Genomic DNA, 23,521 nt, shown 5'->3' with positions numbered 1-23,521 from the left:
GGGATACTGAGACAAGTACACAAATACGTATATGACAAACGGAAGGTTATTATAAATGTGTATATGTCGTGAATAAGTACAATTCTATATTATCTAAGTGTAGATTGTACTGGCAATGTAGGAAAAATGACAATGACAATAAACGTGTAAAGTAACGAGTTATTCTAAATAGTTATTAGTGGTAATGAGAAATTATGACACTTAATGAATTTATTATCAATATTACTCCGTTCATTGCCTCTGCTACACTGCTATATAATTCATACCGCATACATTTATTTCACCGCATCAGAATTCACACTGCACTTATATATAACGTTCCTAAAATTAATGCTATGGGATGCCACAAAACTGCAACGATTTTTAAAGATATAAAGATGGAGTGCATGAAAGCGATAACTGAAGCGCTCTCAGTACGAGAGCTGAAAAGCAATATAGGAATAGAGAAAGAACTCTGCATAGGGAGAGATCTCTTGTTTCCTTGCCTAATAACATTTGCACATTTGTGCAGTAAATATGCAAATGTTACAGCGATCACGAACGGGACAGCGTGCACACATGAAACCTTCTGTTTTTATTCTTATGTCGCATCCACTTACATATGGCTTGCCTACTTTGTTTTCATACTTTATAGTGACGATACATAACATTCCTACTCTCATTGCCTTACCATGAGGCATAACACAAAGTTTAATAAAATGACTACACTACGGTTATAGTATAAATATGTCTCGATACTCGTTAGGGACAACCGTCCAAAAATTGCGTCGTGAAAAATTAATGTGGAAAACAATAAAGTTATCGTGTTTGCGAGACAGCGATAAGTAGAGTGTCTGCCTTTGTTTGAGACATTCATAGCAAGTCACGCATGCGCAGAACGAGAACTTTCTTATTTTCTATGTTGGTTTTTCATGACTCAGTTTTCAGACGGTTCCTTCTATGCTTTCAGCATAGGAGTGTCCAAACCTATTTATATGATTGTGGTCTATATTAGATCTAGTTTATGATTTATGATGATTTCATTTCTCAATTTTAAATGGAACTATATACAATATATTTTTTATTACATCTAATTTAAGATAAGTTGAGTTAAGATTTAAAAATAATTCAAAATATACCTTTTAAGAAAAAAGGATAATTATTTTTCAGAAAGATAGCAGGATTATAATTCGAATTCTTAGAAAAAATGTATAAACTTTGATTTACTATTAAAATATTTGAAAATTAGTGATGGCCTGCGATACATATACGTTTACATGTAGACTGCCATCTATAACGTAGTTTCAGACTTAGCCCACAGTATAAGATTTTACGTGTCTACGAATGTCACTGTATCGGACGATTTAGTCAGAGTTTAAAGCAGATTTAAAGACAATATTATTAAGTGCGCGATACGCTGCAAATATGGCAAGCCAAAATTATTTAAGTGATCCAAAAAATCCGTTCTTCTCTCTCGAGGATGATATAGACGACGAAACTTTTCTAAAAAGTGCACCACCAAGATCTGGTCTTACGACTTACAATCAGTATAATAATTTTGACAATGGCCTCGAACAAAAACGTCAACAATTATTGCAACGAAAAAAGGAAATAGAAGAACGTACAATACAATCAACAAAAAGGTCTATTTCGCTTTTAAGAGATTCCGAACAGATTGGAGCTGCTACTGCAGAGGTGATTCTAAAAATTTGTCACTATTAAATATGTTTTTTTTATGTCTTACTATAATAATTATTTAGATTTATTTCTTGAAATATTTATATAATGTTTATTTGGTAAATCCTGTTTGCCCATTTTTTATTTACTATATTAAGTTGTTTTTAATATAAAAGAGATAATTTGTTATTATAAGGAAACTACTGCATTTAAATTTAATATTTAATTTATCTAAATATACAAATTAATTTATGAATTATATAAAATATATTAAAATGTCAAATTTGTTATACGATACGAACAAAATATTTATTTATTGCATGTTCTCTTTAATATATTTCACTACATATATATATATATATAGTTGTATATTAATTGTTTTATTTCAGGAACTCATTAGACAGAGAGAACAATTAGAAAGAACAGAGAAAAGATTGGATGATATTAATAGCACATTAAGGTTTAGTCAAAAACATATCCAAGGAATAAAAAGTGTGTTTGGAAGCCTTAAAAATTACCTCAGTGGTAAATCAATGGATGCACCAATACCGTCAACTATATTATCAGAATCTTCTAGCTCTGAATCTATGACATCTCCTGCTCTATCTAATTCATTAGAACAAGTACAGACTAATATAGCTAATACAAGTCCAGCATTAAAATTACATGGCTTAGATAATGATATAGAAACAAATTCTTTAAGCAATAATGTGAGCAAAGTATTAGAACAAAATTTAGATGAGATGAGTGGTTCATTAGCTAGATTGAAAGGTTTAGCAATAGGACTGTCGGAAGAAATAGATCTACAAAATGACTTGATCGACAACATAACAGATAAAGCAGAAAAGACAGATATTATGCTTCAGAAACAAAATAAAGACCTAACTCATTTATTAAAAAAATAAGTCATATATGTGCAATAGATAAGATTTTTAAAAAGTGCTTAGTATATTAAATTCATTTATATTTTAAATGAATGTATAATAAATATTGCCTTCTTTAGTCTGAAAAATTTTCATATATGTTATTTATTTTGTAAGGTATATTTACTTTATGATATTTTGTAAAATACATGTTAGAGTAATGTAAAACCTTATGAAAAAAAGTATAAAAAATGCACTTCTATACTTATAATTATTATTTCAATTATTAGTTTTATTTTTATTCACTTCGTATATTATAAGAAATTTCAATTTAGAATTAAATATATATTATATTTCTTTCTTGCTGTTCTCAGCAAGTCAAATTATCTTTAATTTTCCTGCTAAACTTATTAGACTTAAATTTTTTAAAATATATTAAGATTTAAATCATTTTTATATTGTTTTAACCTTATACATCAATCAATGAACTAAAAATTATACAAAATACTGTGATAGAAAAAAATCAGCTGTAATGGATAAGTGATAATTGGTATCTTTTGACAATTCAAATATTACATTTCATTAAAATTTATGGCAATGAACATTGTTGTTAGGAACATTAGATAAACAATAATTTTTGTTTAAACTAGATAAGTTTGATGCAATCTAATGTTCAGTAATAATTGTGCATAAACCATATCAAAAAATGTAAATAAATTACATATAATATTAATAAATGTTACTATAGATTGAAGAAAATTGATTTAAAGATATAATTCTGAAAGCAATGTTCTGTATACTACAAACTGCTTTAAATGTAACAGTTTATGTTGCTTGTAATAGAATAATTTTCTTTGGATAAATTTGCATATAGATATTTTGTAAAAATAAGTATAGGAATACATTATAAACCAAATTATCTAAAGAAGAAGAACTTCCCTTTAAAATTAATAATAATGGAAAATGTACAAATATTTATACAAATTACAATTGCTATTTACACAAACCTACAATTATTCGTTTTTATTATATTATATTATATATATATATATATATATATATATATATATTATACATATATATTAAATATTTGGTAATGCCCATATAATCATAAAATGATTAAATACATTTATAGATTTTAAAGCATAAATGAACATGTATGCTAGTACTGGAAAAATATCTTAATTACGTGGTATGTCAGTTGAACAAGGAAAATATTCATAGTTTATAAGTACAACTTCAATCTCACTGCCAATGATATTAAATCAAATTAAAAAGGAAATGTGTTATAGTTGTTTGACCTCATTTAAATTATATTGTCATCTTTGTATGTGTATATGTATGTTTGATATAATATTAATAATGTTGTATTATTACACACGTATTGTAGCTACATAAATGTATTATATTTGCATGTACTTATCCATAATCATTTTTTTTCTCTTTTGAAGATAAAACATTGATTTCCTTAATACATTTTCTACACATATAACTATATATGTATAATTTGATATACTTGTATTAAAGAGGAAATTTCTTCTCTACTTATATATAGTACCTTTATACATTTTTAATATATAAGATAAAAAAATAAGTAATGTTTTATACATATAGTATATTTGATATATTAATAAATAATCATGTTAATAATATAAGAAAAATATAATTAAAAAACTGTCATTGAGGTATACAAATAATAAAACCATAACATTTATCGTAAGTCCAATTTATCTACAAGAAAATGTTCTATTTCTTTTTATTTTTGTTTCATTACGTGTTAAAAACAACAATATATATATAATTATATATATATTACTTTCAACAAAAAAATATGATTCTTTTACAATATTTTATTGATTTAATCTTGTTATTTATTTTTTCTTCTATTCCATCTATCTCAGTTTTTCTGCATTAAGGTTGTTGAGTGGTACTGGTGGTGGTGCTTTGTCTACCTGCAAATAAGCACAATAAATTAAATATTATGTAATGGAAAACTTTTACCATAAATTACTTGATATTTTCAAAGAGGAGTATTTAGATTTAAAATGTTTATTGATATAGCTGTTTGTATTTAATGATTTTATATTCAAATCAACTAACTGTTAAAAATAACACCTAGCAATTTGTGAATATTGAATTTTGAAAGTTATTAATTTAAAGATAATATTTGCTACTATACAAATATAACTTACCACCATTTCCAAAATTTAACCGTCGACAACCAACTTTACCATCATGATGGGAAGCAAAGTGAGATCGAACATTCATAGAAATTCCGGATTCCTATCAATAAAAAAGGTTTATGCTACACAACGCACTACTAAAATTACAATACACAATTACAATTACAATTTTTGACATAAATAATACAATATTTGCTTAGAAAATATTATGGGTTGCATCGATTAATGTATTAAAATATACGCATATAATCTTACTTAAAAAAGCGTTAATATCTATTTATATTACATAATCACATGATTTTAAGATATACAAAATTATTAACGGAATGAATAACAAGAGGGTTATTTGCAATAGAAATTATAAAATTTAGATTTTTATTATGAAGTATTATAAAGTTATTGGTTAATATACTTGGTAATCATTTGATGAATGTATCAGTAAAATATTACACCAATGATAATGAAACGCCCTCAAGATTACAGATAAACTGTTTCAGGAACGAAGCAAAACCGTAAAACGATATAAATTTATTACCTTAATTACCTTCATAGAGGAACCTAAAAACTAACCACAGTATATTTTGCAATAAAAAACAATAGTAATGCAAATTTCAGTTCATCAAAGAACATGATTTTATGCAAAAATAATACAAAATAATATCCACTGTATAGTATAAAACACTATGTAATAATAGAAATCGTTCCGGTGAAATTTTTGATAGAGTGATGATATATAAAAGGGACGTAAACAACAGTAGAATAAAATACTTAAACAACTACATTTCGATATATTATTATCATATTTGTAATTTCTCGGGAATTAATATAATAATTATTAAAACTACAACAGCATACTCATATAAATTACAGCGCCAATTTTAGTTTTTAATTTTATAAATTTATATGCATACACGATGCAATAAAAATAAGTTTCTTTTGCTCTTGTATAAATTGTTCTAGTTATCTAAGAGTATTTCAATTCTTCTCTCAGTACTATAGTCATTTATGATATTGAATGGCAATACAGTATGGAAATATTATTAAAGTCTTACCGCAATGAAAAGTAATATACAAAGAAACAAGTGCATTTTGAACAACTTCATCCTGAGATTTAAATTGGAAAAAAACTCTTGTAACCTAGAAGTTTACGTATTTATACTTGTACAATACAATTAAAGTATTTATCTACCATCAGAGAAGTATATTTGTATGATTATATTTCCTGTAATCTTCTACAGTAATTGCGTGTTTTTATCTTTGTTTTGTGTTAATATTACTCTTGTACAGTGATTAAAAAATAGGTGTTATTTGGTTAGCATAGAATTTAATTGCAGTAAAATTGCATAATTTTAATCAGTTCAAAATCTTCAGAAAAGCACGATAAAAAATATCAAACGAATGAAAAAATAATTACTAAAAATTCCATTCGTGTCAAATAATCTTCTTCTTACTACTCGATTTAATTTACGATTTGTTATATTTATTCATTACATTATTATGTGCAATTAACAGAAGCGATCTATCATTTCTTTTCTTAATTTAATATAAAATGATTATAAATTGTACATATACATACACACTTTGTCATAAGTGACTTATATTTTTCAATATTTTATTTTTATGAATATACATAATTTACATAAAGATTCTGTATTCGTTTAATAAAAAATATGTAAATTATATAAGAAAATAAATAATGTAAATAAAACATAATATATTACTTTTATTACATAATATTTTATTTTATATTTCATGTAATTTGTAGTAATAAAAGTAATATGAAATACGTAAGACTAGTTATTCTATTAGGTAAAACCACAAATAATTTATTCATAAAATAAAGTTAAATATATAAACAAAATATATTTTGTTTATACGATTTTTATAATCTAATTATTATAAATAAAGACATAAATTCACAGGAAATGTATTACTCGCAGTTACTTGTATTTATTCGTATAAAATATATCGATATTACAATCGAGATACCGCAACTAAAAGTCGGTAATCGATACGGAAACGAAGCTTTAGAATTTCTGGTAGGTTCTATGGAATTGATTACTTTAAACCAACTGCGAGACCAGACCAGTCAGTTTCTAGTTTCTAGAATCGTCTGCCTTATTTTAGCGTGTTTTTAATATTGCGTAAAGGACTATTTTATTACAAAGATATTATTTAAAGATATACAAGTAAGTATTCTTGTACATTTTATGTACATATGTACGTACTTTCGTTTATATTCTGGAATAAATACGTATATTTGTGTACATTTTCTTCTATTCCTATAATAGTTAATTGCATTAAATTTGTCGTTTTTACTAAGAACTATAGAAATATTAATTTTCAACTTATTAGTATCACTTTTCTCTTATATTAAATTTTAAAAAGATTTTGTTTTATATTATGCTTACTCATTGTTTGTATAAAATAGTAAATAGAAATAAAACATTAAATAAGAAACATGGTATTTATTATGCTTTCTTTAAATTTAGAATGGCTATAGACATATCTCCGAACAAGGATGGAGGTGTACAGAAAGAAATAATTAAGGAAGGTATAGGAGATGAAACTCCATCACCTGGAAGCAACGTAATAGTACATTATACTGGTACCTTAATGGATGGAACAAAGTTTGATTCAAGCAAGGATCGCAATGAACCATTTCAATTTGAACTTAAGAAAGGAAGTGTAATTAAAGCATGGGATATAGGGGTAGCTACTATGAAAAAGGGCGAAGTTGCACTATTGACCTGTGCTCCTGAATATGCATATGGGAAAAATGGCAGTCCACCTAAAATTCCTTCAAATGCGACACTTAAATTTGAAGTTAGTTATTAGATTAAAACTTTAATTAATAAAAAATTTAATATTGTGAAATATATTACTTTTTTTTTTTTAGATTGAAATGATTGATTGGAAAGGAGAAGATTTAAGTCCTGAAAAAAACGGTAGTATTGAAAGGTATCAGATTGTACAAGGAAAAGATTATATTACTCCACAAGAAGGAGCTTTAGTAAATGGTAAATATAATTGTGTATGATATCTTCACTTTTTCTTACTTTGAATATAATCTATCTCAAACTTATTCCTTTTTCAGTACATTTAACTGGAATATATAATGGGAAAGTATTTGAAGATAGAGATGTACAATTCTCCCTCGGAGAAGGAGAAGATTGTGGTGTTATAGAGGGTGTAGAGAAGGCTTTGGAGAGCTTTAAAAGTGGAGAAAAATCAAAACTAAAAATTAAAAGCAAATATGCATATAAAAACGTTGGGAAGCCTGAATTTGACATTCCACCAAATGCAACTGTAGAATATACAGTAGAATTAAAAAGCTTTGAAAAAGTAATTATTTCACTAAGATATGTAAAATAATAAATTAATTGTATTATTTTTTAATTCACATATTCCATGCACGTTCCAGGCTGTAGAACCTTGGTCCTTAAATAGTCATCAACAAATAGAACAAGCTAAAGTGTACAAAGAAAAGGGAACAAATTATTTCAAAATGAATAAATATAACTTAGCAATTAAGATGTATAAGAAAGTTACTTCATTTTTGAAATACGAAGATGGCTTTGAAGCAGATCTTAAAACGGAAAGGAATAATCTTATTTTATCGGCGCATTTAAATTTGGCTTTATCTTACTTGAAAATAGAGCAAAATGTTGAAGCAAAAGATGCATGTAATGAAGCTTTGAAATTAAGTCCACAAAATGAGAAAGCTTTATTTAGGAGAGGACAAGCATACCTCGCATTAGCATCGCCTGAAATTGCGATTAAAGACTTCCAAGAAGTTTTGAAGATAGAACCAAAAAATACAGCAGCTATAAAACAAATTGGAGTTTGCAATAGTCTTATCAAAAGGCAATTAGCAAAAGAGAAAAAACTGTATGCAAACATGTTTGACAAATTTGCCCAAGAAGATAAACAGGTTTGTGAAAAACAATAATCTTATATAATATAGTCTGGAAGTATTTAATTTTTTGTTTTACTCTTATATGTATAAACTTAACAATTGATAGCATGTGTTTCATTCATATTATAATACATAATAAAAAAATATGTAGAATACAATAAAGTTGATTAAATTTATGTCTAGTCAAATACATATTCATAATAAGTTTCTACACCATAAATTTCTACGTCGTCGTGATACGTTTGACCATAAATTGTTAGTAATGTCACAGAAGGAAGAGGAGGAGCTGCGAGATCAACCAGATGTGATGTGTGGGGCCTTGGGTGAATGGGGGCAGGAAGAACGACCTGGAGGTAGAGATGCAACTGCCTTTGAAAAGGAGAATCCTAATATACTTATGCTCAATGCTAATGGTACTGACGAATTTCAAAATATGTAAAATATTAATTATTTATCTGCTCCATTCCTTACACTGCCCCGGTTTTAACTACCACCAGTATGAAATTCTGTTAACTATTGGTTTCTAATGTGTTCCAAGTAGTACTATTTCAACAGTACCACACAAAAATGCATGTCATTTAGTTTACTATCTAGTTTATTAGTATTCTGTGACATATGCAGCCTAGTCAGGAAATCTCATATTTTGCGTAATTGAATCAAAATTTTTAAAGAATAAAATTTTCTTACTACTCATCTTGTTCAGTTTTTTATATATATTCAAGATGTAAGACAAGAATTATCAAAATTTAATTCAACATAAATTCATTTTGTAATTTTACCAAATGTAATTGGTCTTTATTTACAAGTTTATACTCAAAATTACAATGTTTACATTATTATTATTATATGTTTTGCATTTCATATAATTATAAATGCAGTGTAATAAAACTAAATGATAATATATAATTCTTGAACAAGTTATACCCTTGAATTTTATTTACCTTCATATAAATAATTTTATAAATTATTATTATTACATGCAATACTAAAAGAAGGTAAATGATTTTTAACAACTCAAAAAATCTCAGAATGCTGTATTTGAACGGACCTAGGCATCATCTTCCGTGCAGTTCTATCTTTCGAGGGTATAGAAATATTCACTATCATTCTGATCGCAATTCAACCGAAACAATGCTATAACAATGAAATAAAAAATATAAAAACTTTTATTTTTCTTATTTTGTTGATTTAGCAATAATTGCGTCATCACCGGAACAAATTACTGGGAACAACGAGAATTGCTTTAAGCCACCAATTTCATGGAATAGCAGTGGTAATATTTACGATTTACAACTTACGACGCATATAATTTCGTAATATAAATAGTTCCTGGTATTATCTATAACCTGCACCGACAATGGCACAATTATTAATGAATCGCCGAAACAAGAAAATAAAGTTTCTTATTCTTCATTTTATTGTTGTAATATCGTTTTAATAGAATTGTTGAAATTCTTATAATCAAAATGATACCGAATATGGTACTCTCGAAAGGTGGACGATGCGGTCAACTACACAGGCGGTCGTGTTCGAGTCTGTTCGAACACAACATTCTAATATTACATTGAATACTAAAACTGATGTTACATGCATTGTTTAGAGTTTAGTTTAGACACGTTCGATTTCTCATCACTATAACATAAACAACTTTCGTCGCTTGCCAACTAATGGAACTCGGTCGCAACGTATTCGAGGCCAGACGGATTCAGCCATCGCCATATGAGGGTTAAACTAATTTCTACTTTTTTAAACTGGTCTGTTTAGATATGAATTCCGTGAATTGTTTTACTGTGCCACATTTTCTTCCTTATTCCTCATTTTTACATTTAATGTATTCACAACAGTGCGATCATATTCATAATCAGATAATAGCACTCAATTTATAGAAAGCCATCAGTTAATAAATTTTAAGTTACAACAGAAGAATATATTTAATACGTTAAAAAGAAAAAATGTCGAACGAAATAGGCAAAGGATCATGATGTTTATAAAAATATTAATAATTACATTGGAATTACATTTCAAGTAAACACATCGAGCTAAATGAGAGAATACACAGAAGTGGCTAATTGCTTGCTTTGACTTTGAAGCTATGTCACTATTCGTAAGCGCGTGGGTAAATAGAATCATCGGACGAAAACGCGAGACTCGCTTCTCCTTATCGTATAGAGAACAGCGATCATCTTCTCCTAATTGTAACGTCAGATATTTCGAGATATTAATCCTTTGGCGATAACGCACACATCCAAACCGCTCTGTGTTCTCGCCTATCATATAATTATGTTTCTAGCAACAGCTCACAGATGGCGCGCGACATATAATTGCAATAGTAAGCGTACTTACATGTTGCACTGTTGCCATTCTGAATGTTCTCGCGAGCGCGGGTTCCTCCGAGTTAAACGAATAACTCTGTATCCTGTATTTAACTGCTTCCTGAAGAATTTTTATTAATTTGCTTAGCAACAGAAATGTTGATGCAGTAATAAATTAGCTTATGACAAAAAACTGATAGTTTCAGTTAAAACGTAAATATTAGGACTGTAGTAAAATTATTCTTTTTACTTACTCTTACAATTGAAGTAAGTAAAAGATAAATAAATAAATATATTAAATAAAATTGTATAAAAATTGAAAACTTATAATATTAATAAAGAACTATGCAATAAAATTACCTAAATACCTAAAAGTAAATAAATACCATAAAGTATGTTGAATTATATACGTAAATTTTGTTTTTGCTATTGGTTATCTCATAAAGTTTAATCTGATTTAATTACTATTGCAATACATATATCTTGCAATCTTATTGGTAAGCCTTACTATTTGTACGTGTTAAACGAATATGTTCAATTACTAACACATAGTCAACGACTATTAAACACATTTAAGGAGATCAGCGATCAGCGCGAAACTACAGTCACATTCACATACATATAATCATTAGCTCTCGACAGGACTGGATTGAAGTCGTGTGCTAAAAGTGACTGAGGAACTAATTGTTTTAAAAAATGCCTAATATTATAAACGATATCAAATTAGATTTTAAAGATGTTTTATTACGCCCAAAGAGGAGTACGTTAAAGAGCAGATCCGAAGTAAGTAATACTTATATAAATTTTATTAAGATTGGCAGACAGGGCTACATTTTTTCATCCTTTTTTTTTAAAGTTTTAATCAAGTTTCATATATAGTTAATAGAATGTAAAATTATAACAATACAAACTTTTCGTAATTAATATGTGAAAAGGCACTTTTTTTAAATATGTGTAATAAAAGTGTTTTTCATGAACATAAGAATATTATTGAAATTTCTACTTATTAAATTTTCATATTATTTCTGTTTATTAAAACTTACTATTAACAGATAACAAATTTGATATCATAATTATAAAAAATCTATATATTTGTAACTTAATACACAGTCAAGAACATGTGTATTTATATATCTCATTCTTTATTTATTTATTAATATTATTTCAAATTATTAATTTCTTATACAATATTAATGAATGAAATACGTTACAATTCTAGGTTGATTTATTTACAGAAATTACATTTCGTAATTCGAAACAAACTTACAAGGGAATACCTATAATCGCTTCAAATATGGATACAGTAGGAACATTTGAAATGGCTAAAGCTTTATCAAAGGTACGTTCCAAATGTTTATTCTTTATTGTGCTGCAATAAAACTGACTCTTGTAGTAAAAATTATTATTATTATGATTAATAAATGTGTAATGTTATATTGTAGAATCACAGAATATGAACAAATTTGATGTCTTCATATTCCTTTTATTACATTTTTAGTACGGTCTATTTACTACCATTCATAAATATTATTCGGTGGAAGAATGGAAGGATTTTGCTTCTGAAAATGCAGAAAATCTTAAATATGTAGCTGCCAGCTCCGGCACAGGGAAAGAAGACTTTGAACGCTTGTCAAATATATTGACAGCTGTACCAGAATTATCTTTTATCTGTTTAGACGTAGCTAATGGTTATTCTCAACATTTTGTTGAATATGTTAGAAAAGTGAGGGCTGAGTTTCCTAATCACACAATAATTGTAAGTAACTATATTATAATTTTTAAAGGAAAAACAATGGGAATTAAATTTTTTACCACTAATTTAGATCTTGTATTTGAAAGTAAAGATTTATTGCTGTTATTGTAGGCAGGAAATGTAGTTACTGGTGAGATGGTAGAAGAATTAATATTATCTGGAGCTGATATAGTAAAAGTTGGAATTGGCCCTGGATCTGTGTGTACTACACGAATGAAAACTGGTGTAGGATATCCACAGCTAAGTGCTGTAATTGAATGTGCAGATGCGGCTCATGGTTTAAAAGGACATATTATTTCTGTAAATAACAATATACTGTGTTTATATATGTAATAATCTTTGTATGAATATAATTTAATGTGAATTATTAACAAATGTATTTTGTTTTAGGATGGTGGTTGTACTTGTCCAGGTGATTTAGCAAAAGCTTTTGGTGCTGGAGCAGATTTTGTAATGGCAGGTGGTATGTTTGCGGGACATGATGAATGCGGAGGTGATTGTATAGAAAAAAATGGTAAAAAATATAAACTTTTTTATGGTATGGCTTCAAGCACAGCAATGAAGAAGCATGCTGGTGTTGCTGAATATAGGTTGGTATATGGATAGGATTATAATTTTAAAGTAAATTATATTTTTAATTTTATTTTTTAAATCTTTTTAGATCATCAGAAGGTAAAACTGTGGAAGTGCCTTATAAAGGACCAGTGGAAAATACTATATTAGATATATTAGGTGGTTTGCGTTCTGCATGCACATATACGGGAGCTGAACGGTTACGTGAACTCCCACGTCGTGCTACATTTATACGCTGTACGCAACAATTAAATCCAATGTATGGTCCACCACCAGAAATCTGAAGCTATTCTACTTATTTAATCTATTGTAGTATACATTTAGAGAAATTATTATTACAATGGATCAATTAACAAATGCTGTTATTTGCTGGCAAATAATGTTTATGTAAAAATTTAAAAGCTTCAACTAATGTAAGTGTACATACGTTTTGATGACAATTTTAAATTACACTGGATTCAGTGAATTCAAAAGAAATAACGCTTAAGAGCACAAATATGTGAACTTTATTTTTATATTTATATTCTTTTTGTGAGTATTTCAAGCTTAATTGTATATAGACATATACATATATATCGTTATGCATATTTAATAGTAATACACATACAAGTAGAATCTGCCAATATTAGAATGAAATATATCTAAATTTATTTTGTAAAATAACTCTATAAAGCTAAAAGGATTGTATGTTTGATGAATATGTGCATATAACTTTCACATTTACATTTACATTACATTTTACATTACTTGATTACATATATGTACATATGCAGAAAGTAAATTTACATATACATGCATGTGTGGAATACGAATTTTAAATATATGTATAGTAATATTATGCCAAATAATATGTTAGTAAAAATATTAAAAGCTGGAATTCTGAAATATTTAATTGGTGATTATTTTATGAATAATAAATAATTATATCTTGAGAATCATGTTTTATTAAGATATATTTTGTACCATTTTACAAATTAGTAGTTCTACAAACCTTACAAACCTTTCCTTTAAAAGCTATGATTGAAGCTAACATTTTATATTAAATATCATACGCTTCAAATATCCATTACTTGAATTTCTTGATTAGAATGTATGAAATGTATCATCTTTGTTCCTGAAACATTTTCATTATTTGTATCTACCGCTATAATTACAAAAATATAATAAATATAATCTTTAAAAAAATTGTGTATAATATTTCACGTTAACAATTATATTCAAATATCATTAATACACAAACTACTCTATATTTTAAATAATAATAAAAGAATTAAGTACTGTTTGGTTTTGCTTTAAATAAATTGTAACTGATATATAAAATATATTACTAAAACAAATATAAATATACATTTTTTAAACTTTTTGCTGTTACATAAAATAAAAACAATTCTCTTTAATTTAAATGTCTAATATAATGTTTGTACATTTTTTGCGTGTATTAATTGTACTTAAACATATATTAGAGAACAAGACACACATCAAAATTTTAAGTTGTAACAGAAAAAGGGAATATATGGTATTAAAAATCATACCAAATCACTGCCGGTTTAATTCATAACTGTAACAAAAAGGATAAATCAAAATTTGAATTTTCATATTATACAACTCTATAAAAAATATAAGGCGAAATTCATTTTGTACTTCGATCATTATTATATTTACACTACCTAGATGTAGAGATTGTGATTTAATAAGACTACATTTATACAAAGTTTTCTTTCAATCATGCTATTTTCGGCTATGTTTAAATATGTTTGTACATATAGATGTTCAACCATACAAATAAACTATATTTAAGTATAATATAATATTAGCAACAAATACAGGTATACAAAACAAATAAAGTTCTGATCCTGAAAAATTAAATATGTTTGATACGTACAAGAAAGTAATGTATTTATAAAATACATAAAAATATGTTATGAGTAAAAAAAATAATTTTATTATGTATATGTGTATCAATACATATATAATAATAATTGTCATTTACTTTTTAATAAAATTGAATACTTTCTTTTATCATTGCGAGCGTAAATTGCAACATTAAAAAAATGTAAATAACAAGTTCTGTTTGAAATTGTATCTAGTACACATCCAATACCACATGTCAGAATTTTTATGCAATTCATAAGTAAAAAATGAAACAATAAGTATACAAACAACATTCTTACATTACTTATTTGAAATTGAGTTATACAATTAGTTTGTTTTAATAAGTAAAATATCATATGTGAAGAAACAATAAATATATAACAAAAAAAAAAAAAAAATGCCAGTCATGTTTACAAGTATGCTTAACATGATATAAATATGTAGAAAAAATATCTGAATATTGTAGATGACAAAATTTATAAATTCAATTTTGATAAAATTTAGATGATTTGAAACTTAGTTTTACATATGACTAGTAGAATTGTCTACTATAATTAATATATTTGTGAAAATTAGTAAATAATATATAAGACATATTCTATAAGTTATATATAACAAATAATGTGTGTGATTTGATATGCCATCCATTATTCTCTGGTTTAGCAGGTCCTGATTCCTTTGAATATAAACACACAGAATGCTGAATGAAAGTCTTAAAATAGTAGATCCCCTGATGAAATTTATCGTAGAACAGGTAAACATCCCTACAATTGGCTGCTCCAAAAATCTAAAATAGTAGTGGTATATGACAAGAAAAAGCAAAGAAACCAAGGTAAAATTGTATTTAGTATTGTTATAATAGCATATATGTGTACGTAGACCATCATATGTGTATCATATGCATACATAATAGATAAAACAGTTCATAAACAATAGAAACGAATTTTAGCTGTCTTTATAGCCAGCTTTATACTTATAAAGTTTTCCTAATTCGCTAAGGATAAATGTTTCATGAATGAACCAGTGAAACATAAATAATGATATATCGAAATAAGTATCTAAACGTATTTCTTATCAATACATTGGTAAGGATAATTTTTAGTATCTTTAATGATAAATGGGAAGCATAATATGGATATTTTGTTGCAGATTCCTCGTTCCTGTTTCTCACCTGCTGCTTCACCTGCCAGTTTCAATTTATGTTACAATCAGGTGTTATGGAACAAAAATACATACAATATTATAAGTAAAACACAAGTAGACATCATGTTAATATCATATAATGTTAAATTCTGGCATTTCTCTCGTTACTTAAAATTAAAACCATGAGTATCCTACAATATGTATATATCTATGTATATAAAAGAACACAAAATATTATGATATAAACAAAACATAGTTGGTTCTAGTGGCATTTTTTAAAGTTTATGGATTTTGCGAAGCGATCAACTATCGTAATTTATTGTAAACAGTATATGAAGTTACAGCAGGCATTAACCGCATCCTGATGGGAAACTATCTGAAAACTATCTGAAATAAACAAACAATAATAAAACACATGAAGCATATATAAATGTAAATGTACTTTCAAAGGTGTAAAATATATCATATTAATATTTAAATAAAACATTAAAATATCATAGAGATTTGTCATTTTTATAAACATTTATCTCCCTGAAAGTATCAACAGTTATCAGTGTGGGTATGATATTTCCTTCTTCTTACACCATTGATTTTCATAATAAACAATAAATATATCAAGCCAATATAAATGTAAGTGATTGAACATAATAACATATGATTAATATATGCACAAACAATCATGTTGTATCAAATTATTTTGTGTGTATTATATCAGAAAACAATTTTTCCTAAATAGAGAAGGGGATATTTTGTTTAATAGCAATTTATTTTGTACTGAAACATGTAAACATATATATAAATATACATAATATATACAATATTCATGAAATATGAATTATTGTACTTATTTTCTTTAGAGTCTATACTATAGAAATCATGTATAAATTTGTAAACAACTTTTTCGATAAATGCTTTCCATTTGTCAGAATTAATTAAAAGATAAATCAATTCCTTTCTTTCCCTCTCTCTTTATGTCAATTACTAATTTCGTAATTCACCAAATTAGAGTTTTCACTATAATAATTTTATATCTCTGAATTTCATGAATATTTTTCTGGGTTCATGAGTAATTTAGGAATAAATTATAGTATAGCTATAGTATACTTTATATACTTTACATACTTTAGTATACTTTATATAATTATATTACTTCAAATATTTCACAATATTTAAAAACTGCATGATTTTATTGCACTCGATTTTACATTGACTTAATATAAATGAATATTTAGAAAAATTGTATGATACAAAGAAAGGAAAAAGATATGAAAAAAAAGAGAAGAATTAAAACAATCATTAGTTTCTCAAAATTCTTGCATCTTCCATTGTAAAGTATTTAAAAGATAAAATAAAATTAAAGGTAGGAAAATTGTACCAAGAAATCTCCTTGACATATTATTAGGCTAAAACTTTTATCTCATACAATTTTCTAATAATTCATGCATGTTTATTTATGGTACATAAATAATAAATACTTACAGCTAATATTTTTCCTGATGGAAGTTTAACTTTCTGTATTTGCTTGTGAGTAAGGATAGTTTTGATAGCCCGTTGGAAAAGACGGATTCTGTTGACCAGTTTGTGGCTGTGTGGTAGCTCCAGCTCCTGCTGCATAATAACCCGTTGGAGTTGAACTAGCGTTTATTGTTGGATAACTACCGTAAGCTTGTGGAAATGCATTAGGAGTCCCACTTGCTGGACCAGATTGACCTTGCATACTTTGTTGCATATTTTGAGCCATTTGATTGTTTTGCATTCCCAACTAATAAAAATATAAAATATACTATTTTTTATATATTACAGTCCATTGTGCTATAGTCTTTCGTATTTGTGATAATTAACATACCTTCCCTGCTTTCATTTGAGCTTCTATAGCTTCTGCTTCTTTTATTTTACCAATACTTCTATAATATTCTGCCCATTGTGCACTATAATCAGCCTGACCTCCATTCTGTGTAGTTCCAGTTTGTTGTTGTTGCTGTTGCGTTTGTGGTTGTTGTTGTTGTGCTGGACCAGCAGTATTAGCTGTTGATGTATTAGTTTGGTTTTGTGTATTTCCTAAATGTAAAAATAAACTGTTTTTATGTTCATATTTTGTACCAACCTGCCTGACTTTTGCATTTTTATAATATTTTACCTGACTGTTGATTATGATCTTGTTTTCCTTGTTTTGCTTGTTGTTCAATCATATCTGCTTCTCTATGCATACCTAATGATCGATAATATTCTGCCCATTGTGCACTATAATCTGGTTGTCCTGTTTGTGGATTTACTTGAACAGGAGCTTGACTTGCTGTACCTTAATCAATGTATAATGTATAATAGAATATATGCGTTGAGTACTTACGTCCTTTTACAATGTAAATGTAAACATACTTACTTGTATCAGTAGTTTGAGGTTGGTTTGGCCAGGCTTGGTAAGCTGTTCCAGCATTCCAAGTTGGATTATATCCAATTGCTCCTTGTGTACCAGTAAATGACGTATTAGCTGGAGCCTTTGGTTTAATTTATATCAGTGAGTTATTAAGTTAATAATATTTTTCTCACACATACTTGGAGATTGTATTATCAAATATTTACCATGCCTAACTTTTCGCTAAATATTCTTTTTGCATGCTCCACTTGTTCAGGGTTTCCACGAATTATGAAAATTTTTTCATTTTCATTACTTTGATTTCTTCTATCTAGTTCACAATGTGCTCCAGTCTGCTGATTTATTTGTTTAATGGTTTCACCACCTAAAGTAATTAAATGCTCACAATATTTCTAACATTGAGGATACTTAACTTATATACTTGTAAAAATCAATATAATTTTACCTTTTCCTATAATAATACCACATTTTGAAGATGGAACAGTAAACATTGTTTCTATTTTATCTTGCATAGGTCCTCCTTGACGCCTATCCCATCCGCCATATTCATTTGGATTACGATTATTGCCAAAGCCATTGCCTCGTGGGCCACTTCTTGCTCCTATGTTACTTCTACCATCATCTCTTCTCTAAAAAATTGAGATGAAGGTAATATTATTCTTATGAAATGCAAAGAAGATGTGATAACACAATATAAAAAAGATATAACAATTACCATTACACTATCAATAAGTTCCTGAATGCGTTGACGCACTTGTTCTACAGCTTGATGTTTGCCAGACACTATGCATTTTCTGTCCCCAGGGCCGTCCTCCCGTCCCTGTTGAAATTGAACTCTTGCACCAGTCTCTGCCTGTATTTTTTTAATCATATCTCCTCCTTTACCAATAACAACACCTACTGCTGCTCTTGGAACAAGTACCTAATAATTAAATACAATATTTGTTTATACAAATACGATCATAACTACAAAATAGTTTCTAAATATTATAGATAGAAATTACTGATATTTATAAAAAAATATGATATCGTACTTCCACTCCATCAGTGGTTCCAGAACCATGGTTAAAACTACTATCATTTGAATAATTTCCACTCCTATCATTTCCTCTTGCACCTCTATGAAACATTTGCATTTCTTTTTCAGCTATTAATTCATATACTAGTTGTTTAGCATATTCTACCTTTTGTGGATCACCAGTTATCCTATATAAAAAAAAGAGTCTATAGCTGTACTATCTCTTAAAGCAGCTTACATTTAAAAAATGATCCTCCTTTACAAAAAAAAGGAACAAAAAATAAAGAATTAAATTCTAATTATTATTACCTTAAAGGTTTTTCTTGTTCTTGAGAAGGACCTTCTTGAATAACAACCATCTTAGCTCCAGATTTTTCTTGAAGTTGTTTTATCGTTTCTCCGCCTTTTCCAATAATTAAACCAACTTTTGGTCCAGGAATCATTATTTCAACAAATCCTGAATGACTCATTATTCCTCCACTGCTTCCACCCATATCACCAATTCCTTCAGTTCTACTTCTTTGATTTACAATTGATAATACCAATTCTTTCGCTCGACTGAAACACACACAATTTAAATGTGCAATGTAATTGTGAATAATGCTAAGTTAGAATTATAATATAAACTATTAATGTACAGTAATGTAATTTGTTTGCAACACATGATGTGATGTCTACTGTGTGCCAAGGTATTATAAGTCATGAATGTAACATTAACATTTTGTTGGACAAAGAGTTATTTCTTAAGTGTATAATAAAATTAAATTTCATGTTAAAATGTCGTAGGCTTAATTATAAGCAGATTTAAATAAATAAAAATTCAATTTCTCTTCTTGTTGCGAATAACACGTCCCCATGCATATCCTATCCTCCTTCCTTCCTTCTTTCTCTCCATATCCTATTGAAAGCAAAAAACTATTAGTAAGTACAAAATTATTAAATTAAAAGCCACAACTTATTGATAAATTCTCAATGAGAAAATATTCTGAAGCATATGTAAAGTCAAGTATGAGCCCGCTATTCACATCCAGGAGCTAAGTAAAGACTCTGTAAAACATTTGACAATTTCAATATGCGAAAGCATGTAACCTACATTTAAGAAATGCATGTTAACATGAAGTGATAGCATATGGAGTATACTAAACACACGCAAACTATATTTCACCAGTACTATCTGTGCTTGCAGCACATTTTCTAATGAGTACAGTCAGTGTATATAAAGCATTATAATTATATATTACAACATCACAATGTAGATTTTTAAACCATTTTGTCAAATAGTTGATACTTTCAGGTGTTTCTAGGAGATTTTACAGTGGAACTAGGTGGATAATTTGTTATTTAAATTAATAATAATCTAATAATTTCGTATATATCAAATATAAGGAGGATAGCAGGTTTGTTTTCCTGTATATGTGTTTATAAAATGTACACACATATATGTAAATACATATTTATATATATGTACATATAATTCTCTCTTCCTTTCTTTCTATGTATATATATATAACTGTATGTATATATACATAAGTATATGTACAGATGTAAAATATATATTTTGCATTATGAGTGTGATCAATAAGTGCCACTTGACATAACACCACGAAGTAATCCTTTGTTCTAGGCAAAACTTTATAAAGTGGAAATTGCATTGCATACAAAATAGTTGAAATTAACGAAATAAGAAGGGAAAACAAGTTACTTGACAGCTTCTCGTGAGCCAGTTAATGTGCAAAGACGTTCAGGTAGCCCACCACTTTCTGGTGCCATTTGTATTTTACATCCTGTTTCACTCTGCAATCTTGTTATTTGTTCTCCACCTCTGCCAATTACTGTAAAGATATTATTATTAATTATAATAATCCATTCAAACTTATTATCCTAATTTAATTGCTAGTTTAAATTTATATAAACTACATTAAATCTGTTGTCATTAATGTTGGTAAATTCTTTTATGGTAGTTACAAGATTTATAAAAGAGTATTGAAATATAACATAATGCTAATTGCAAATCAGAAAATAGTACTTTTTAATGTGTAGATATCGAGAATATCTAAGACATATAAACATATTTTTATGTGTATCAATTGATTTTTCAAGAAAGAAGAAATATATATGGTATATTGAAGTAAGTAGTCAAATTTTATAACCACATTCTGTTCTTTCTTATTTTGAAAAAGGATTACATAAAGATAGGTCTAGGAGCTTTTCTGAGTTACAAACACTCTTCATTTATGCTTGCAATGCCTATAATTTTATAAAATGCTAATAATGAATAAAATAATGCTAAAAAGTGTTTAATATCTCAGAAACAAAAGTTGCTGGACTTATATTTGTATGACCTATCTTCATTCTTAAGAAAAGTAAAATACAATATCAAAATTTGATCATCTATTTTGTCATCCTGTATACAAATAAATGTTTACTTACTCAGTCCAACCATGTTATCTGGAACTCTGATATCTTCATTACAAATACCTCCTACATTTCCAATTGGTCCTCCTGAAGATCCTGCTTGTCCTGTTCGTCCTGTTGGATTAATTGATTCCCCTAATGCATTACTTCCTGTTGGGCCTCGAAGTCCCATTAATGGGTCTGATACCAGTGATGCCATTTTTTTTGCTTCAGGTTCTAAAGTCATGAATCCATGTTAAAAATATAGTTTATTTTCATTCTCTATTGATATCTTATAGTAAAATTCTTGTTATACTTAAAGAAATTCTAAATATGTATTGTATCAGTATTATTTTTATATATATACATTTTATTTTTAAATTCAATTCTTAGTATGCTTAATTTTATAATAAATTTTTATTGTATATACGTATAATATTACCTGATCCATCTTCAAGAGGACGTTTCAACTTCGTATCTTGATTATTTTGAGCACCAGCTGGATTAATCTTTGCAGCTATCTAAAACATAATCACAAAAAGTTTAAATTAGTCATAGCTTATTGAAACCAAATATATTTAACTAATACAAATAAATCAAAAGACAATGCTAATAATTATAGGATAACTTAACAATCAAAACGTTTTTTATTATATTTATTAAAAATATATAATTCATACATATATGAGTTATGTACATATAAAGGACACAGATTAAATAAAACAAAAAGCACTGTAAATTAAAATTTATTAACACTATGAATATCGTGTAAACATTCCGAACTCTTTTTTTTATAATTTTCAAATAAGTCAATAAACGTTCAAATAGAACACCATTAACAGAAAGAAATGCGATTACTCATACAGATATGAGATTTTTGTTTGTTGATGATAAAAGTCGACGTATGGTTCTAACAAAGGTCTCAAGTGGCCTACTTACGAAAATATGATTTAACCAGAACCTAAACCGTATTAACTTAATGTATTTACTTACTTGTTTTGCACGTTGCAAAGCTGCTGCAAATGCTGAGCTTTGACTAAAATTCTGAGGCGGAGCAACCGCTGAATAGTCACTCATGATGGAACATGAAGCAGCGATACAAATAAAACTATTCTAATATTTCTTTCAGGAAATTGCTATTAATGATTAATTCTGTTTGATTAACTCCAATATCCTAGGTTTAAAACGTATTTCACACAAAACAGAAATATTTTAACAAATTCCTTTGAAAATACACAATATTACAAAGCAAAAGTTTATGACTGAAAGAACTGTGCTTTCACAGAAAGAGCAGTACAGCGCAAGCGTCGGTCATAGAATACAATATTTTGAAGACTGGTAATTATTTTAGAAAGACATATCAGTGAAGACAGTGCTTGAAATGGAAGCGTATACAGCATGTCTGGATAACTGGAAGAAAAAAGTTGGCAAATAAAGTTCTCTTCTATAACATTTAAATTT

The 23,521-nt window shown here is 27.5% G+C and overlaps 4 protein-coding genes across 9 annotated transcripts; 3 read left to right on the top strand and 1 right to left on the bottom strand.

Moving 5' to 3' along the window:
* The first annotated feature begins 1,279 nt into the window (after window positions 1–1,279).
* Window positions 1,280–2,621, top strand: LOC117239361 (synaptosomal-associated protein 29). Its single transcript, XM_033504850.1, has 2 exons — window positions 1,280–1,674; window positions 2,046–2,621. Exons 1-2 carry the CDS (start codon window positions 1,405–1,407, stop codon window positions 2,559–2,561), a joined length of 786 nt encoding a protein of 261 aa, XP_033360741.1. The 5' UTR covers window positions 1,280–1,404; the 3' UTR covers window positions 2,562–2,621.
* A 4,101-nt stretch (window positions 2,622–6,722) lies between these two features.
* Window positions 6,723–9,314, top strand: LOC117239367 (peptidyl-prolyl cis-trans isomerase FKBP4). Of its 3 annotated transcripts, none has more exons than XM_033504861.1 (6): window positions 6,723–6,741; window positions 7,195–7,528; window positions 7,602–7,722; window positions 7,800–8,047; window positions 8,127–8,636; window positions 8,893–9,314. In XM_033504861.1, exons 2-6 carry the CDS (start codon window positions 7,196–7,198, stop codon window positions 9,058–9,060), a joined length of 1,380 nt encoding a protein of 459 aa, XP_033360752.1. In that variant the 5' UTR covers window positions 6,723–6,741; window position 7,195; the 3' UTR covers window positions 9,061–9,314. The 3 variants fall into 3 exon arrangements, with proteins under 3 accessions (XP_033360752.1, XP_033360751.1, XP_033360753.1); XM_033504860.1 differs by having other exon boundaries at window positions 6,732–6,891; XM_033504862.1 differs by having other exon boundaries at window positions 6,732–6,891; window positions 8,882–9,314.
* Window positions 9,315–11,516: 2,202 nt separating this feature from the next.
* Window positions 11,517–13,688, top strand: LOC117239369 (GMP reductase 1-like). Of its 2 annotated transcripts, none has more exons than XM_033504863.1 (6): window positions 11,517–11,716; window positions 12,153–12,272; window positions 12,432–12,689; window positions 12,798–12,986; window positions 13,077–13,276; window positions 13,348–13,688. In XM_033504863.1, the coding sequence occupies exons 1-6, from the start codon at window positions 11,630–11,632 to the stop codon at window positions 13,541–13,543; spliced, it is 1,050 nt and encodes a 349-aa protein (XP_033360754.1). In that variant the 5' UTR covers window positions 11,517–11,629; the 3' UTR covers window positions 13,544–13,688. The 2 variants fall into 2 exon arrangements, with proteins under 2 accessions (XP_033360754.1, XP_033360755.1); XM_033504864.1 differs by having other exon boundaries at window positions 11,578–11,716; window positions 12,169–12,272.
* A 997-nt stretch (window positions 13,689–14,685) lies between these two features.
* On the bottom strand, window positions 14,686–23,370 carry LOC117239365 (far upstream element-binding protein 3). 3 transcript variants are annotated; one of them, XM_033504856.1, is made up of 14 exons: window positions 23,054–23,370; window positions 22,503–22,581; window positions 22,097–22,297; window positions 21,369–21,498; window positions 19,976–20,224; window positions 19,683–19,854; window positions 19,364–19,570; window positions 19,094–19,277; window positions 18,855–19,012; window positions 18,655–18,769; window positions 18,412–18,573; window positions 18,121–18,332; window positions 17,754–18,036; window positions 14,686–14,817 (listed from the first exon to the last, which is right to left on the bottom strand). In XM_033504856.1, exons 1-13 carry the CDS (start codon window positions 23,135–23,137, stop codon window positions 17,779–17,781), a joined length of 2,211 nt encoding a protein of 736 aa, XP_033360747.1. In that variant the 5' UTR covers window positions 23,138–23,370; the 3' UTR covers window positions 14,686–14,817; window positions 17,754–17,778. The 3 variants fall into 3 exon arrangements, with proteins under 3 accessions (XP_033360747.1, XP_033360748.1, XP_033360746.1); XM_033504857.1 differs by lacking the exon at window positions 14,686–14,817 and adding an exon at window positions 15,544–15,918; XM_033504855.1 differs by lacking the exon at window positions 14,686–14,817 and adding an exon at window positions 15,957–16,661 and having other exon boundaries at window positions 23,054–23,369.
* Between the last annotated feature and the right edge of the window lie 151 nt (window positions 23,371–23,521).

This window comes from Bombus vosnesenskii, unplaced genomic scaffold (assembly GCF_011952255.1).
Source record: "Bombus vosnesenskii isolate JDL3184/JDL3185 unplaced genomic scaffold, Bvos_JDL3184-5_v1.1 scf7180000013950, whole genome shotgun sequence".
NCBI classification, from domain to species: domain Eukaryota; kingdom Metazoa; phylum Arthropoda; class Insecta; order Hymenoptera; family Apidae; genus Bombus; species Bombus vosnesenskii.
This window is presented reverse-complemented; position numbering and strand designations above follow the sequence as displayed.

Coding starts and splice junctions, on each gene's coding strand:
- LOC117239361 (XM_033504850.1), top strand. CDS start 1,405: ATGGCAAGCCAAAATTATTTAAGTGATCCAAAAAATCCGTTCTTCTCT. Junction 1,675..2,045: donor TTGGAGCTGCTACTGCAGAG/GTGATTCTAAAA, acceptor GTTTTATTTCAG/GAACTCATTAGACAGAGAGA.
- LOC117239369 (XM_033504863.1), top strand. CDS start 11,630: ATGCCTAATATTATAAACGATATCAAATTAGATTTTAAAGATGTTTTA. Junction 11,717..12,152: donor CGTTAAAGAGCAGATCCGAA/GTAAGTAATACT, acceptor TTACAATTCTAG/GTTGATTTATTTACAGAAAT. Junction 13,277..13,347: donor GCTGGTGTTGCTGAATATAG/GTTGGTATATGG, acceptor AAATCTTTTTAG/ATCATCAGAAGGTAAAACTG.
- LOC117239367 (XM_033504861.1), top strand. CDS start 7,196: ATGGCTATAGACATATCTCCGAACAAGGATGGAGGTGTACAGAAAGAA. Junction 8,048..8,126: donor AATTAAAAAGCTTTGAAAAA/GTAATTATTTCA, acceptor TGCACGTTCCAG/GCTGTAGAACCTTGGTCCTT. Junction 8,637..8,892: donor TTGCCCAAGAAGATAAACAG/GTTTGTGAAAAA, acceptor GTAATGTCACAG/AAGGAAGAGGAGGAGCTGCG.
- LOC117239365 (XM_033504856.1), bottom strand. CDS start 23,137: ATGAGTGACTATTCAGCGGTTGCTCCGCCTCAGAATTTTAGTCAAAGC. Junction 21,499..22,096: donor AGATAACATGGTTGGACTGA/GTAAGTAAACAT, acceptor ATATCTTTACAG/TAATTGGCAGAGGTGGAGAA. Junction 18,574..18,654: donor ACCTCAAACTACTGATACAA/GTAAGTATGTTT, acceptor ACATTGATTAAG/GTACAGCAAGTCAAGCTCCT.